Source organism: Rhinoraja longicauda, chromosome 8, assembly GCF_053455715.1.
Source record: "Rhinoraja longicauda isolate Sanriku21f chromosome 8, sRhiLon1.1, whole genome shotgun sequence".
Classification (NCBI taxonomy): domain Eukaryota; kingdom Metazoa; phylum Chordata; class Chondrichthyes; order Rajiformes; family Arhynchobatidae; genus Rhinoraja; species Rhinoraja longicauda.
Genome location: NC_135960.1, coordinates 66,913,842 through 66,927,726, shown reverse-complemented (window position 1 = coordinate 66,927,726; position 13,885 = coordinate 66,913,842). Strand labels below are relative to the sequence as shown.

The following is a 13,885-nucleotide window of genomic DNA, read 5'->3' as shown; positions in this document are numbered from 1 at the left end:
GTGCCACTTCTATGTATTAAACCAGTGGGTAATTTGGATCTCTTAACATTTGGTCAAAAATGTACAACCATATTTAGTTTTAGAGATAGACACAAAAAGTTGGAATAACTTAACAGGCCAGGCAACATCTCTGGAGAGAAGGAATGCGTGACGTTTCAGGTCCGAAACATCACCCATTCCGTCCCTCCAGAGATGTTGCATGTTTAAACCAGCATCTGCAGTTCCTTCCTACACGTTTAGTTTTAGAGACACTGTGCGGAAGCAGGCCCTTTGGCCCTCTGAGTACGTGTCGACCAGCGATCCTCGTACACTAACACTATCCTACCACACTAGGGACAAATTTACCAAAGCCAATTAACCTGCATACCTGGGCGTCTTTGGAATATCTCAAAGGTCTCTGAATTTCTCAAAAGTCTGGAAATATTTAGCACATTAGTAATGCATAATACTACAGTATTTTAAATTTTCCTTCATAATAGAGATGTGGAGTTCTGCACATGCATTTTGAAGCAGGAAACCTAAACCGAAGTACCACTTTTTGATGCTGGTGCATTCTGTATCCAATTGCTGACTATTGATTTGTGCAAAATTAAATTTTAGTCCTTTAAATTGCAATGAACTTTGAAGATGGGAACATTTTCCCAAAACCACTCAAGGGATAGGTTTTATTTTATGAATTGGTGTAAACCACCCACCTTACAGTTGACTTTTAATGTGTAGTTCTGAAAAGTATATGGAAGTGAGCTACTGAAGTCCTGTAATTAATTGATTTATTTTAAAAAAAAATCAGTGCCCATAAAACAATCACTGGGTTGTCTTGTTTGAAATGTCGTTCTAACTGAAGTTAATGGCTAATATATCTAATAATTGAAGAGAAACAGAACAAGAAACTAGTTTAGTACTGATTTCTAAAACCCGTCTTCTGAGGGCCTGAATCCATGTTCACTAGAAATGTAATTGAATCCACATGGTTTGTCGGAGTTAAAATAGCTTCAACATACTGCAGGCCATTATAAAGGATGGACCACATTTTTAGAATTATGTTTGTTGCTTTATTTATTTTTTGCCTTTGATTTGTTATGTTCTCCAAAGCTGAACATGCCAAGGCACAAAATTCTTAAAATAAAGTTGATGTTGAAATGATAGATTTATTATTCTACTCTGTACCCTGTGTGAATATGGTTCAAAACTGCCTCACTCTTGCTCCAACATAACCACTGAAGCAGCTGGAATGATTCAAAGTGAGTTACCTTAACTCTGAGTGAGAAATTTGTAGTGTGGTGGGGTGAGGGGGAGGAAAGGACACAAAAAGCTGGAGAAACTCAGCGGGTCATACAGCATCTCTGAAGAAAAAGAATATGACATTTCGCGCCAGGACCCTTCTTCTGACTGAGACTCAGGGGAAAGGGAAAAGAGAGATATAGACGGTGATGTAGAGAGTTATAGAACCAATTAATAAAAGATTTGCAAAAAAGTAACGATGATAAAGGAAGTAGGCCATTGTTAGCGGTGGCTTAGGTGAGAACGAGGACAGATAATGAGAGAAGGTGGTTTTGGTAATTTATAATGTCATTCTCTTAAACGGAACAAACTTTTTTCTGCAATATGATTTGCTTTCGCGCTTTCGATACTCAATGACTATCAAATTCGGGAGTGTTGGGTTACATCCTCTGGTGTTTCATTATAAGCAGATGAGAAGGCTGCTGCCCAGGGCAGTGTCTGAAGAAGGGTCTCGAACCGAAACGCCACCCATTCCTTCTCTTCAGAGATGCTGCCTGTCCCGCTGAGTTACTCCAGCTTTTTGTGTCTATCTTCAGTGTGTGACGAGTTAGCTGCTTCCAGTGAAACCTGGCGCTTTCTGCATCTTTCACATGATTCAGATTAGTTTATTTCACATACACCAGGGTATGTGTCTGCATGAAGCTCACAGAGTAAACTATCTATAGTAATGATAGATACAACAAATGCAAAACAGCAGAAAGGTGCAAAGATTGTGGTACAAAAAAAACTGACTTGCAATAACAGAATAACTAAATGTGATGGAGTAAATGGAATTGCCAGGATGGCAGGCATCCTTGACAGTCTTCCTGATTCAACAAGATGTCACCTTTCTACATTTAATAGGATTTGAGTTTAAGGCAGAGTGGGTAAAATTCAAAATAAGCCCAAATCATGGAACATGGGCTTATTGCACTGAAGGATATTGCAAATTCTGTTCTTTCCATTTCACAGTAACTTTGGTCAGTCTACAGTTTCTCAAATGAATTTAACCCCACTAAAGATAATTGTTCTCTGTTTTAACTGAAGTCACCATGTTGTCTTTGTGCTTTTCAGTTAAGGAAACGAGATCTGGGTGTCCTAGTGCATCAGTTACTGAAAGGAAGCATGCAGGTACAGCAGGCAGTGAAGAAAGCCAATGGAATGTTGTCTTCATAACAAGGGGAGTTGAGTATAGGAGCAAAGAGGTCCTTCTGCAGTTGTACAGGGCCCTATTGAGACCGCACCTGGAGTACTGTGTGCAGTTTTGGATTCCAAATTTGAGGAAGGATATTCTTGCTATTGAAGGCGTGCAGCGTAGGTTTACTAGGTTAATTTCCGGAATGGCGGGACTGTCATATGTTGAAAGACTGGAGCGACTAGGCTTGTATACACTGGAATTTAGAAGGATTAAAACGTATAAGATTATTAAGGGGTTGGACACGTTAGAGGCAGGAAACATGTTCCCAATGTTGGGGGAGTCCAGAGCAAGGGGCCACAGTTTAAGAATAAGGGGTAGGCCATTTAGAACTGAGATGAGGAAAAACTTTTTCAGTCAGAGTTGTGAATCTGGAATTCTCTGCCTCAGAAGGCAGTGGAGGCCAATTCTCTGAATGCATTCAAGAGAGAGCTAGATAGAGCTCTTAAGGATAGCGGAGTCAGGGGGTATGGGGAGAAGGCAGGAACGGGGTACTGATTGAGAATGATCAGCCATGATCACATTGAATGGTGGTGCTGGCTCGAAGGGCCGAATGGCCTCCTCCTGCACCTATTGTCTATTGTCTAAGGTCTGCCCTTGTTTCCAATCGCATGTAACCCCCTGCCTCCGACTATCTACTTTTTTTAATCCCTATAGCAAGCAGCATGTTTGCTTGCAGGCTGATGGTTCACAGCCAGTTGGGATTTTGATGCCTGGATGAGCTGTCGTTGAGTATCTGGCAAAAAGTAACAATGTGAACACCATTGAATGATTCTCCCATGGATGAGTGGAGCTCACTGATGGTTTGTTGAAGTGCCTCCTGTTGCACATAGTGAGGGAGAGGGATGTGGTGTAGGGGAAATAAACAGATCCACGGGCACATGAAGGCAAAATCCAGAAGAGAAAACAATCGGAGGAATAGAGTGGGGTTCAGCACGGGGTTCAGCAACTTGCTTTTTGTGGGTTCACCACTGACAAGGCTCTATGGGTCCTCGCCATCCTGAGCACCAGGAACCAACCTGTTGAACTGAACCAAGCAGTCAACGCCTACTGGAAGCAACACTGTAAGGACCTCTTAAAACACTGCTCCATCCTTGGCGTGTTGCCCGTGATACCAACACATAGCACCCTATTCAAGCGAACCTTGCTGTCCTTTGTGACAAGAAGCCAAAGGCCCTGCCAATTAAAAATAGGGCTTCAGGTACAGATGTCATCCGTGATCTGTCTTTGCATAACTGGGAAGCCTTGTCCATCTCGATTTAGTGTTGTAATAGTATTATTAAATGCGAATGATCTGCTTTATATCAAAAATGTCGGTTAGCAGTAGTATGTTTACCTTTCGTTAACCTGCAGGAAAACAAATATTTTTATTAGTTTGTACCTGGAGATTGCCATTTTGATGTCAATGTTAACCCCTTGATTTGGATTTATTTCCTCATGCAGGCCAATTGATTCTCAAAGTGAAGATGAGAATAGTGTGGCAGACTCTCTCTGGAGGAGATACAGTGAATTTGAATTGCTGAGGAATTATTTGGTTGTTGCTTATCCCTGTGTAGTGGTGCCACCTCTGCCTGAAAAAAGAGTGAGTAATACTTGAAATTCTAGCTGATGTTCTGTTTTCTTATGTTGGCACTCCCTCTTGGGAGAGTCAGTTGGACTTAGCCCCATTAACTCTGGAGAATCAGTTGGACTCAGTCAACAGCAAAGGACCACTCTTTATTTGTATTGTACTGTACATGTACTGTAGAGGGAAATGAAAGGTTGCTGCACTGGCTGAATGTGACCTTTCCTCAATTCCCGGGCTTGCCGGACTTGGAAACCCCCCAATGTCCTTTGAGGAAGGGGGAAGTTGGTTTCTATTTCATCCCCTGTATTAAATCTATAAGGTACATTTCTGCAGCAGACAGCTTTGAAACTATTTGCTGGCTTCTGTCTGGGCGCATTAGACTCTGTTTCACTGCTATGGATGTTGAGTTGAACCAACCTAGTGGGATATGGTGGAGTTACTGGAAATAAATATTTTGACCGGACAATACTTGAGGTCACGTGCTTCAGCAATGGTGTACTTAGGTACTTACTCTTTGGATTCTGCAAATCTTTAAAGGACAAATTTAAAGTAGGTCTCTGGAATCAAGAAACCAGCGCTTGGAAAATATACGTGCCTGAGGGTTGCCCCATGTCTTGTTATTGACCTCCTGGATCACGTTAAGACAGCAGGGAGGAGAACCTTGGTCCTCTCAATAGTGTCTGTGAATTATACTCCACTTTGGAGCTTCAGTTCTGTTGACTGCTGTCATTTAAGAAGTCGACTACTGTACAAGGATGCTAAATTATAAATTTAACACTGCTAATTTGAGGACTAATCTCTCTGAAATTAAGTTCTGCACAAATTTTGCATCTGGACAACCGGACAGTCTCATCTTTATCCATGTGCTCAAACTATTTGAATTTAGTTTAATAAAGACTGGGTATATGGCAAATGCAAAGTAACTGAAGATGGTTTAGGAGTTTGTAAATGCATGTGTGATCAATATGAACTGCAGGCATATTGCACATAGCTGTGATGTGGGAACTATAGAGACCTGACACGAGCAAGGGAAGGGCTGGGATGTGATATTAAAGGCCACTGGTGTGTGAGGGAGGGAGGGAAGGGAAAAGGTAACTCCATTATACCTCTCCAGGTTTATAATTTAATTAATATCATGGAGAGACAGTTGATAGTAAATTGTAAAAGGAAGCAAGAATCACAGATTGGGGATAATGGGAATACTTATTTAATATGACTAAAAATTGTGCAACGGACAGTTTGGAATGGGGAGGGAGGTTGACAGGATTGTAGATGTTACAATGCTGTGTTTATTCTACTTGAGTCGGTCAGTACCGCAGTAGTATATAATCTTTTGGAAACTGTATTCTGGCATGGACTTTGTAATCTGGAAATCTGAAAGCAAATGTGCGGTCAGCATAAATGTATTAAGATATACCACGTTTATCTATTTGATAAGAGCTCTGCGAAAAATGACGGTGAGGATTAACATATTGTGGAATTTTACTTTGTTAAAGTACCACAAAATACACATGTAGTGAAGCGAAAGCAAATGGCATCAAAAAATGCTGATGGATTTTTTCCAATCTAGTGAATTATGCAGTGTTCCTCAGTGCCAATATTAAGACTGGTTATTAATCTCGAAGTTGGGCACGGAATGTATAATTCTAAAGTTTGCAGATGGCATAAACTGATATCATAAATGAGTGCCTTTGAAGCAGACTTCAAGGACTGACTTAAAATGGTCAGGCACGCTAGGAATGAAACGAGTGTTAATGTCTATGCTTTGGTGGGAGCGAAGGAAAAGGCATTGTAAACGAAGTGGCAAGTTTGAAGGTGTGCTAGAGCTGAGAGACTTGGAATTCATTGGTAAGGCAAAGTTGAAAGCTGTTCTGTAGCATTTAATCAAAAGTAAAGTACAAAGGCAAGGAATTGGAGTAAATAACTGGGGGTTTGGAAATCTAAGACGAAAACAACATGCTGAAAACCCTTAGTGTTACAGTGGCATCAGTAGTCAGAAATGGTTGAGGTGTCGGCTTGAGGACCAACCAGATCTGGGAAGCTTGAAAAGGTGAGTGTTTTGGATTGCAAATGAGGAGCATGGAGCGAACAAGGTGGTGAGTTGGAGGCAAGGTTATCAAAGATAACATTATTTTAAAGAGCAAAGTTGGTTTAGAAAACTGAAACAACTTGAAGCAAAGAAATAGCTACATTGCTGGAGCACCATAAAAAGCAAAAGCTGTGCTGGATGTTTGCAGAACACCAATTGGGCAGTGGACACCAGGAACTGCAGATGCTGGTTTACAATGTGCTGGAGTAACTCAGCGACAAGGTCTGAAGAAGGGTCCTGACCTAAAACGTCACTATCCATGTCCTCTAGAGATGTTGCCCGACCCGCTGAGTTACTCCTGCACTTTGTGCTTTATTTTTCTAGTTGTGCAGTGTAGTATTTCCAAACTGATCTTGGAACTAAATAGGAGTCAAGATGTTTCAGGAAACCTCTAACATTAATATCAAGAATGAAGGATTTGTAGGGTGAGATTCTGAAAACATGAGGCTGATGTGTTGGTGCAAAGAATGCTTGGAGGAGAATTGATGTTCAAAATGGTGAATGAAGAGGTGAATACTGATTTGGGGTAACTACCGAAAGCATCATAAGTGAACTGAGGATTTTCAAAACTGCAGAGCATTTTGTTCTGGAAAGCACCTCCTCATTGCTTAATTAGCAGCCAAACTAGGCTCTCCAAGTTTTGTGTTTATATGTAATCTCATCCTTGTTTTTCAATTCCTTTCACAGCAGGTCTCTGCCCTGTGAATCTAGCTCCTGGAACAGTGCTATGTGTGATCCTCCAGCCTGGAAATCAGACTTTTGACACCATTTTTTGTTGCTTATTGATCAATCAGCTTCTTGTCTAAGTTGACTGACCCTCACATCCCAAGTGCCTCAAGTTTCTTAACTAGCCTTTTGAAACTCTCTGGATTTCGAGAAAGCATTTGATAATTTACTGCACTCCATTCAAGCTTCTGTTATTTGATCTTCAAATATTTTTCTCTTTTGGGGATTTGGGGGAGGGGGGTATGTTAAATCATTGCTTGAACTTAAACTCTCAAATGCAAATAATTTTTCCCCTTCAGTCATACTGCGATCATGCTGTATGACATCAAGGACATCTGTGTGATTAGTTTGGATTGGTGTGGAAATCTGGGAGCTTGTTGGGAAGTTCACATAAGGATCAATGTTTTGAATGGGTTTCAGGGTGAGATAGTGGAGGCAAAACAATCTCCACTCATTTGAGAGAGTTTGGACAATTGGAATGATGTGGACTTGTTGGTCCGCACTCTATAATTTAAAAATCTTGAAGAAAGATAGTTGAGAGGTTGCACGAATCTGCAGGGTTTTGTCCATATAATTCTGAAACTCAATTAACAAAGTCCAACGTGAATGACCTGTTCTTTGATTCCTTGCAGGCTGAATTTGTCTGGCATAAATTATCTGCTGATAACATGGATCCTGATTTTGTTGAACGACGAAGAATTGGACTTGAAAACTATCTTTTGCGTGTTGCTTCTCATTCCGTTCTCTCTCTCGACACAATCTTGTATTTATTCTTAACACAGGTATTGGAAGCTTGCTTTATTTTTCAATGCTTTTGGTCATGTTTATTATGAAATCAATCTAGTTTACATTGGTATGTTTCGTGTGGAGGGAGTGATTTTTTTTTTTTGCATTGCCTTGGAGTGTGTTGTAGAACAGAAGGATCCAGGAGTGCAATGTGTATCATTTACATCGTTCCCTGAAAATAGCATCAGAGGTAGATAGCCAGCACCATTAGAACAGATTCATTGGTCAGTTATCAGATTGGTGCTTATTTTCTTGGCCATGTGCAGAAAGGCTAACACGTTTTACCGCATTGCAAGTGATGCGTACTTCCAAAGTGCTAAGGCTAATTACTTTAGGGTGTCTAAAAGTTGTGACTGATATTGTACAATTGCATTATTGTTGGCGAGGCATACAATTAAGCTGGGAATATGGCAGCTGCTTTAATTCCTCCATCTCCTAGAATTCCTCCATCTGCGTTCTGAGAATTGCATTGAAAAGGGTTTAATATGCAGTTTTCTCTGTTCTCTCCCCCATTCTGTTCTCTTCCCTATTTTGCCTGCAAAGAAATGTGAAGTGGAATTTGCTCATGTGAGAATCAAAAAATCCTTTAAATATAAATAGTATAAAGTATTTATCGAAGGTATTTATTCGCAAAATGTTGGAGTAACTCAGCAGGTCAGGCAGCATCTCGGGAGAGAAGGAATGGGCGACGTTTCACCTGGAAAGACTGTTTGGGTCCTTGGATGGAGTTGAGGGGGGAGGTAAAGGGACAGGTGTTGCATCTCGTGCGGTTGCAGGGGAAAGTGCCCGGGGATGGGGTGGGCCTTGGATGGAGTTGAGGATGGAGGTAAAGGGACAGGTGTTGCATCTCGTGCGGTTGAAGGGGAAAGTGCCCAGGGATGGGGTGGCCTTGGATGGAGTTGAGGGGGGAGGTAAAGGGACAGGTGTTGCATCCTTGGATGGAGTTGAGGGGGGAGGTAAAGGGCCAGGTGTTGCATCCTTGGATGCAACCCCATCCCCGGGCACTTTCCCCTGCAACCGCACGAGATGCAACACCTGTCCCTTTACCTCCCCACTCAACTCCATCCAAGGACACAAACAGTCTTTCCAGGTGAGACAGAGGTTCACCTGCACCTCCTCCAACCTCATCTATTGCATCCGCTGCACTAGATGTCAGCTTATTTACATCGGCGAGACCAAACGCAGGCTCGGCGATTGTTTCGCTCAACACCTGCGCTCGGTCTGGGTTGGCCAATCTGATCTCCCGGTGGCCGAGCACTTCAACTCCCCCTCCCACTCCCAGTCTGACCTTTCTGTCATGGGCCTCCTCCAGTGCCATAGTGAGGCCCACCGGAAATTGGAGGAACAGCACCTCATATTTCGCTTTGGCAGCTTGCAGCCCAGCAGTATGAACATTGACCTCCAACTTTAGATAGTTCCTCTGTCCCTCTCTTCCCCTCCCCCTTCCCAGTTCTCCCTCTATCTTCCTGTCTCCACCTACATCCTTCCATTGTCTCGCCCGCCTGATATCAGTCTGAAGAAGGGTCTCGACCCGAAAGGTCACCCATTCCTTCTCTCCTGAGATGCTGCCTGACCTGCTGAGTTACTCCAGCATTTTGTGAAATAAATACTTTCGATTTGTACCAGCATCTGCAGTTATTTTCTTACAATGCCATCAGACATTCTCCAATCAAATGATTTGTCAATTTTCCAATTGACAGTTAAGAGAAATATTGTTAATTTCCACGAATAAAAATACAAGTAAATCCATTTAGGATTATTTTAACCTATGAACTGTATATGACTATTTTAAATTTAAAATTAAGTTGTATGTTTCTTTAAATTCTTTTAGGAGGATGGTTGGAAAGAAGCAGTAAATGATTCGGGGTTCCAAGCCAAGGTAACTTGCACCTTTTACTGCTGGAGAAGTTAGGAAATGTGAACTATAACAACATCCGTTCAAGATGGAGCATGATTTGTTTCAAAAGGCAAAGTTGTGGTGGGGTAGCATTAACTGCACATGGAACAGTAACGATTCTCATTTTCCAAGAGTTGAAATTGTATTCAAATTGCAGTTGAACATCATGCATTTTGGGCTACTGAATAGAATTCAAAGGAGAAAGTAGCCTTGTTTCAAAGTATTGTGTTTTACATTCAATGCCTGATGTTTTGTAGAAACATTCTCGTATTGGTTAGTCAGTATTTTGAAATAACAAATTAATGCACTAGATTGTTGTCTGTAAAATAATTCCATAATTTGGAACTGGAGGACACACTTGTTCCTTAAAATGCCATTTGATCGGCTGGAGACATTAACTTGCTTGAATGGAGCATCTCTTTGGAGGGATTTAATGAGGCTCTCCAACCTTTTTACCAAAATTAGATGCATCTCTGGAGGGGAGGGGAAAAATAACATTTGATTAATTGCTCCTAGAACTTCCAGCTTCATAATGGCTTGTATTCTTTCTTGTACATATGTATTGCGCTTGATTAAGTGTTCATCAAAACTAAAGGAGTGGCATGGTGGTGTAACTAGTAGGGCTGCTGTTGCTTGGCTACGATGACCAAGGTTCAACCTCTGATACCCTGCTGCCTGTATAAAGGTTTTCCCCAGGGGTTCTGGTTTCTCCACCACCCTATGTGTGGGTTTGTAGGTGACTTGTCCTTGGCGTGCAACCAAGAGGCAGAGTCTGGAGCTTGATGCGAATGTGAGGACAAGAGATTACACTGTATTACTGGGGAAATGGGATGGCTCTCAGTCAGCACAGATATGAAAACTATGTTGGTACAGATGCTCCTTGACTTACGATGGGGTTACGTTCCGATAAACCCATCGTAAATTGAAAATATCGTAAATGGAAAATGCATTTAATACACCTAACCTACCGAACATCATAGCCACCTAGCCTACCAAACATCGTAGCCACCTAGCCTACCGAACATCATAGCCACTGAACACCTTAGCCACCTAACCTACCAAACATCATAGCCACCTAACCTACCAAACATCATAGCCAACTAACCTATGAACATCATAGCCACCTAACCTACCAAACATCTGCCTTGCCTAACATAAACATGCTCAGAACACTTACATTAGCCTACAGTTGGGCAAAATCATCTTACACGCGTGGCTGACTGGGAGCTGCGTCTCACTGCCGTTGCCCAGCATCACGAGAGAGTATCGTACTGCATATCGCGAGCCTGGGAAAAGATCAACATTCAAAATTTGAAGTACGGTTTCTGCTGAATGTGTATCGCTTTTGCACCATTGTGAAGTCGAAATATCGTAAGTTGAAGCATCGTAAGTGGAGGAGCATCTGTATTAGAAATGTATGTCGTGTTGCAGCAACTCCTGGTCCTCTTCAGGTTACTGATGCTGTAACCTTACTCAAAACAATAAATGTGCCAGCCAACACCTTTGTAGCCTCCATCCCCAGTATTTTAGCCGAAAGAGCTTTTACACAATTTCTTCAATTAAGGATGTAACTCCTTATTTTATTCTGCAGCTCAGAGCCCCCCTTCCCCCCACCCCCCGATGTTTTTTTTAACATATCTTTAAATACAGGCTTGACTTTTGCTGACATCCTTAAATGCTCCGGTGCTTTACATTTTGAAGAATTGATGAGGGATTCCATGGTATTCTTTAGAGCTTAATTTAGACTGTAAGAGATTTAAGACGCACACAAACCACTATCCTGTGCCCAAACTCTCCCTGTAACTAATTCCCTCGACTCCTGGCAACATCATCGTAAATCCTCTCCGCACCCTTTCCAGAGTAATGACATTCTTCCTATAGCAGGGTGGTCTCAACTGAGCACAATACTCCAAATGAATGAAATGCGAGTTGTCTTAATTTCAAAAATTCCCTGTTCATGTCCTTTTGCAGACTATGCAGGTAGAAAGAGGAATTCCTCTGGAATGAACTTTGGCCTGTCTTAAGCAGCCTCCTGTCAGTATCTTTAGCTTCATGACCAGCAGAGAGCAGATTGTGACTACCAATAGCTGGAAATCTAAAACAAAAACAACAAATGTTGTAAACACTCAGCAGGTCGGGCAGCACAAGAAGAGAAACAGTTATTCACTCTTCTGGATGGGGAATCTTCATTAGAATGGAAAAGGAGTCAAAAGAAGCTTGTAAAGTTTTAGGGACGGAGATGGCAAAAGGTGTCTCTGATTAAAGGTGTCTCAAGTAGGGGTGACCACAGGAATAAACTGTAAACAAAGTTATCTAAACAGTGAATGAATGGGAGCATTGAGTGAACATAGACAAACAAACTTACGAGAATGTGGGAATTACGAACACCGAGCAGGAGGACAAGCCCAGCGGGACACACTGTGCACGAACTCCACTTCCAGGGGCAAAAGCTGAGCTATTATTCCAGGTGAATGGCCAATACAGGCCACGAAATTAAATGACCTGTAGCTGGATCATTCACTATTGTGTGCAGAAGGCTGCGACGTGCAGGCACAAGTTGAAGTGCTGTTCCTCCAGCAGTATTGTCACAGTGAGGCCCAAAGCAAACACTTGTTGGTAAAGCACTTCATTCCTGTTTGCACTGGTGTGTTTTGTATCCTGATGAATCCATGAACGGAGATGAACCATTTCAAAAGAGGGTAATGATTTAGTAATTTTAGGAATTATTTATTAATCTACCCTGTTCGGAAGTAACCGACTAACATTTGAGAGCAACATTTTCTCTGGAGAAATGTTTTCAAATATATATCTGACTCTTTTAAACAGGCAGACTCCAGGTTAAAAGCTCTCAATGCAACATTCAGAGTCAAAAACCCCGAGAAGTAAGTTGTCTTTTATGTTGTCACTTATTTTGAAATGCTGCTTTGCCTCGTAAGCCGAAGGCTTGTTTTAGTAATTTTGCGGTTTGTCTTTAATCAATCTTCACGTTGTGGTTTAAATTCCTTTCCTATCAGGGATGCATGGCAACATCTTCCACAGATGCAGTAATAGTTAGATTTTCAGAGCATAAATAACTGAAGTAATTAGGGTCATCAAACTGTACAGCATCGAGATGAGCCCTTCAGCCCACCTTGTCCAGAGCAACCAAGTTGACAAACTGGGGTAGTCACATGTTCATCATAAGTTATAGGAGCAGAATTAGGCCATTTGGCCCATCAAGTCTACTCTGCCATTCAATCATGGCTGACATATCTTTTCCTCTCAACCCCATTGCCCTGCATTCTCCCCATAACCCATGACACCCTAAGAATCTGTCAATCTCTGCCTTGAAAAATATCAATTGACTTGGCCTCCACAGCAGTCTGAGGCAGTGAATTCCACAGATTCACCACCCTCTGACTAAAGAAATCCCTCCTCACATCCTTTTATTCTGAGGCTATGGCCTCTGGTACGGGCACTCTTCCACTAGTGAAATGTTTTTCCAGCATTTGGCCCATAACCCTCTAAACACACCTTATCCATATCTGTGCAATTCTGATGTCAGCTGCAACTTACTAACACTTTTAATGTACATAACAAACAGTAGTGGGCTCAACACTGACAGCTGGGGCACATCACTGGTCACAGGCCTCCAAAACTACCTTTTGAATCCTTCCTTCAAGCCAATTTTGAAAGCAATTGTCTAGCTCACCGTGGATTCCATGAATCTAATCTACTATGTGCCTTTGTCAAAGGCCTTGCTTAAGATCATATAGACCACGTCTATAGCCCTGGCTTCATCAATACTAGTGAGCTCTTCAAATAAAAACTTGCAGAGTTGTGAGATACTATTTTCCATGCACAAAACCAAGCTGACTATCCCAAATGAGTCCGTCCCTCTCCAAAGGCTGGTAGATCCTACCCTTGAGAATCCCCTCCCACCAACCTTCCCACCACTGACTGAGCACACTGGCCTGTAGTTTCTTAACTCATCCTTGCTGCCTTTCTTAAATAGCAATCCAACATTAGCAAGCCTCCAGTCTTCCAGAACTTCATCTGCAGCTAACGATGATGCAAATATTTCTGCAAGGGTCTCTACAATTTCCTCTCTGGCTTCCCACAAGGTCCGAGGAAGCACTTGGTCATGCCCTGGGGATTTCTCCACCTTGATACACTTTATTTCAACCAATACCACATCTTTGGATAATAAAGTATCATTCATTCATTCATTGACAGTTTTTTTGCCTAGTATTTTCTGATGGATGTCAAAACAATTTATAAAATCAGAATTTCGAGCACAAAAGGCCTTAAAATGCAAAGCAGTGCTTTATCGAAGAATTTCATAAGCTTCAAATTCTTATTATATATCTACTCCCGAATCAGAGG

The 13,885-nt window shown here is 41.8% G+C and overlaps 1 protein-coding gene across 1 annotated transcript in view; it reads left to right on the top strand.

Moving 5' to 3' along the window:
* The window catches only part of snx4 (sorting nexin 4), a 36,591-nt gene that overhangs the window by 9,519 nt on the left and 13,187 nt on the right, over window positions 1-13,885 (top strand). The window contains exons 3-6 of the mRNA XM_078404160.1: window positions 3,899-4,037; window positions 7,470-7,619; window positions 9,455-9,502; window positions 12,347-12,402. Coding sequence (XP_078260286.1) covers window positions 3,899-4,037; window positions 7,470-7,619; window positions 9,455-9,502; window positions 12,347-12,402 — 393 coding nt within the window. The remainder of the gene's footprint in view (window positions 1-3,898; window positions 4,038-7,469; window positions 7,620-9,454; window positions 9,503-12,346; window positions 12,403-13,885) is intronic.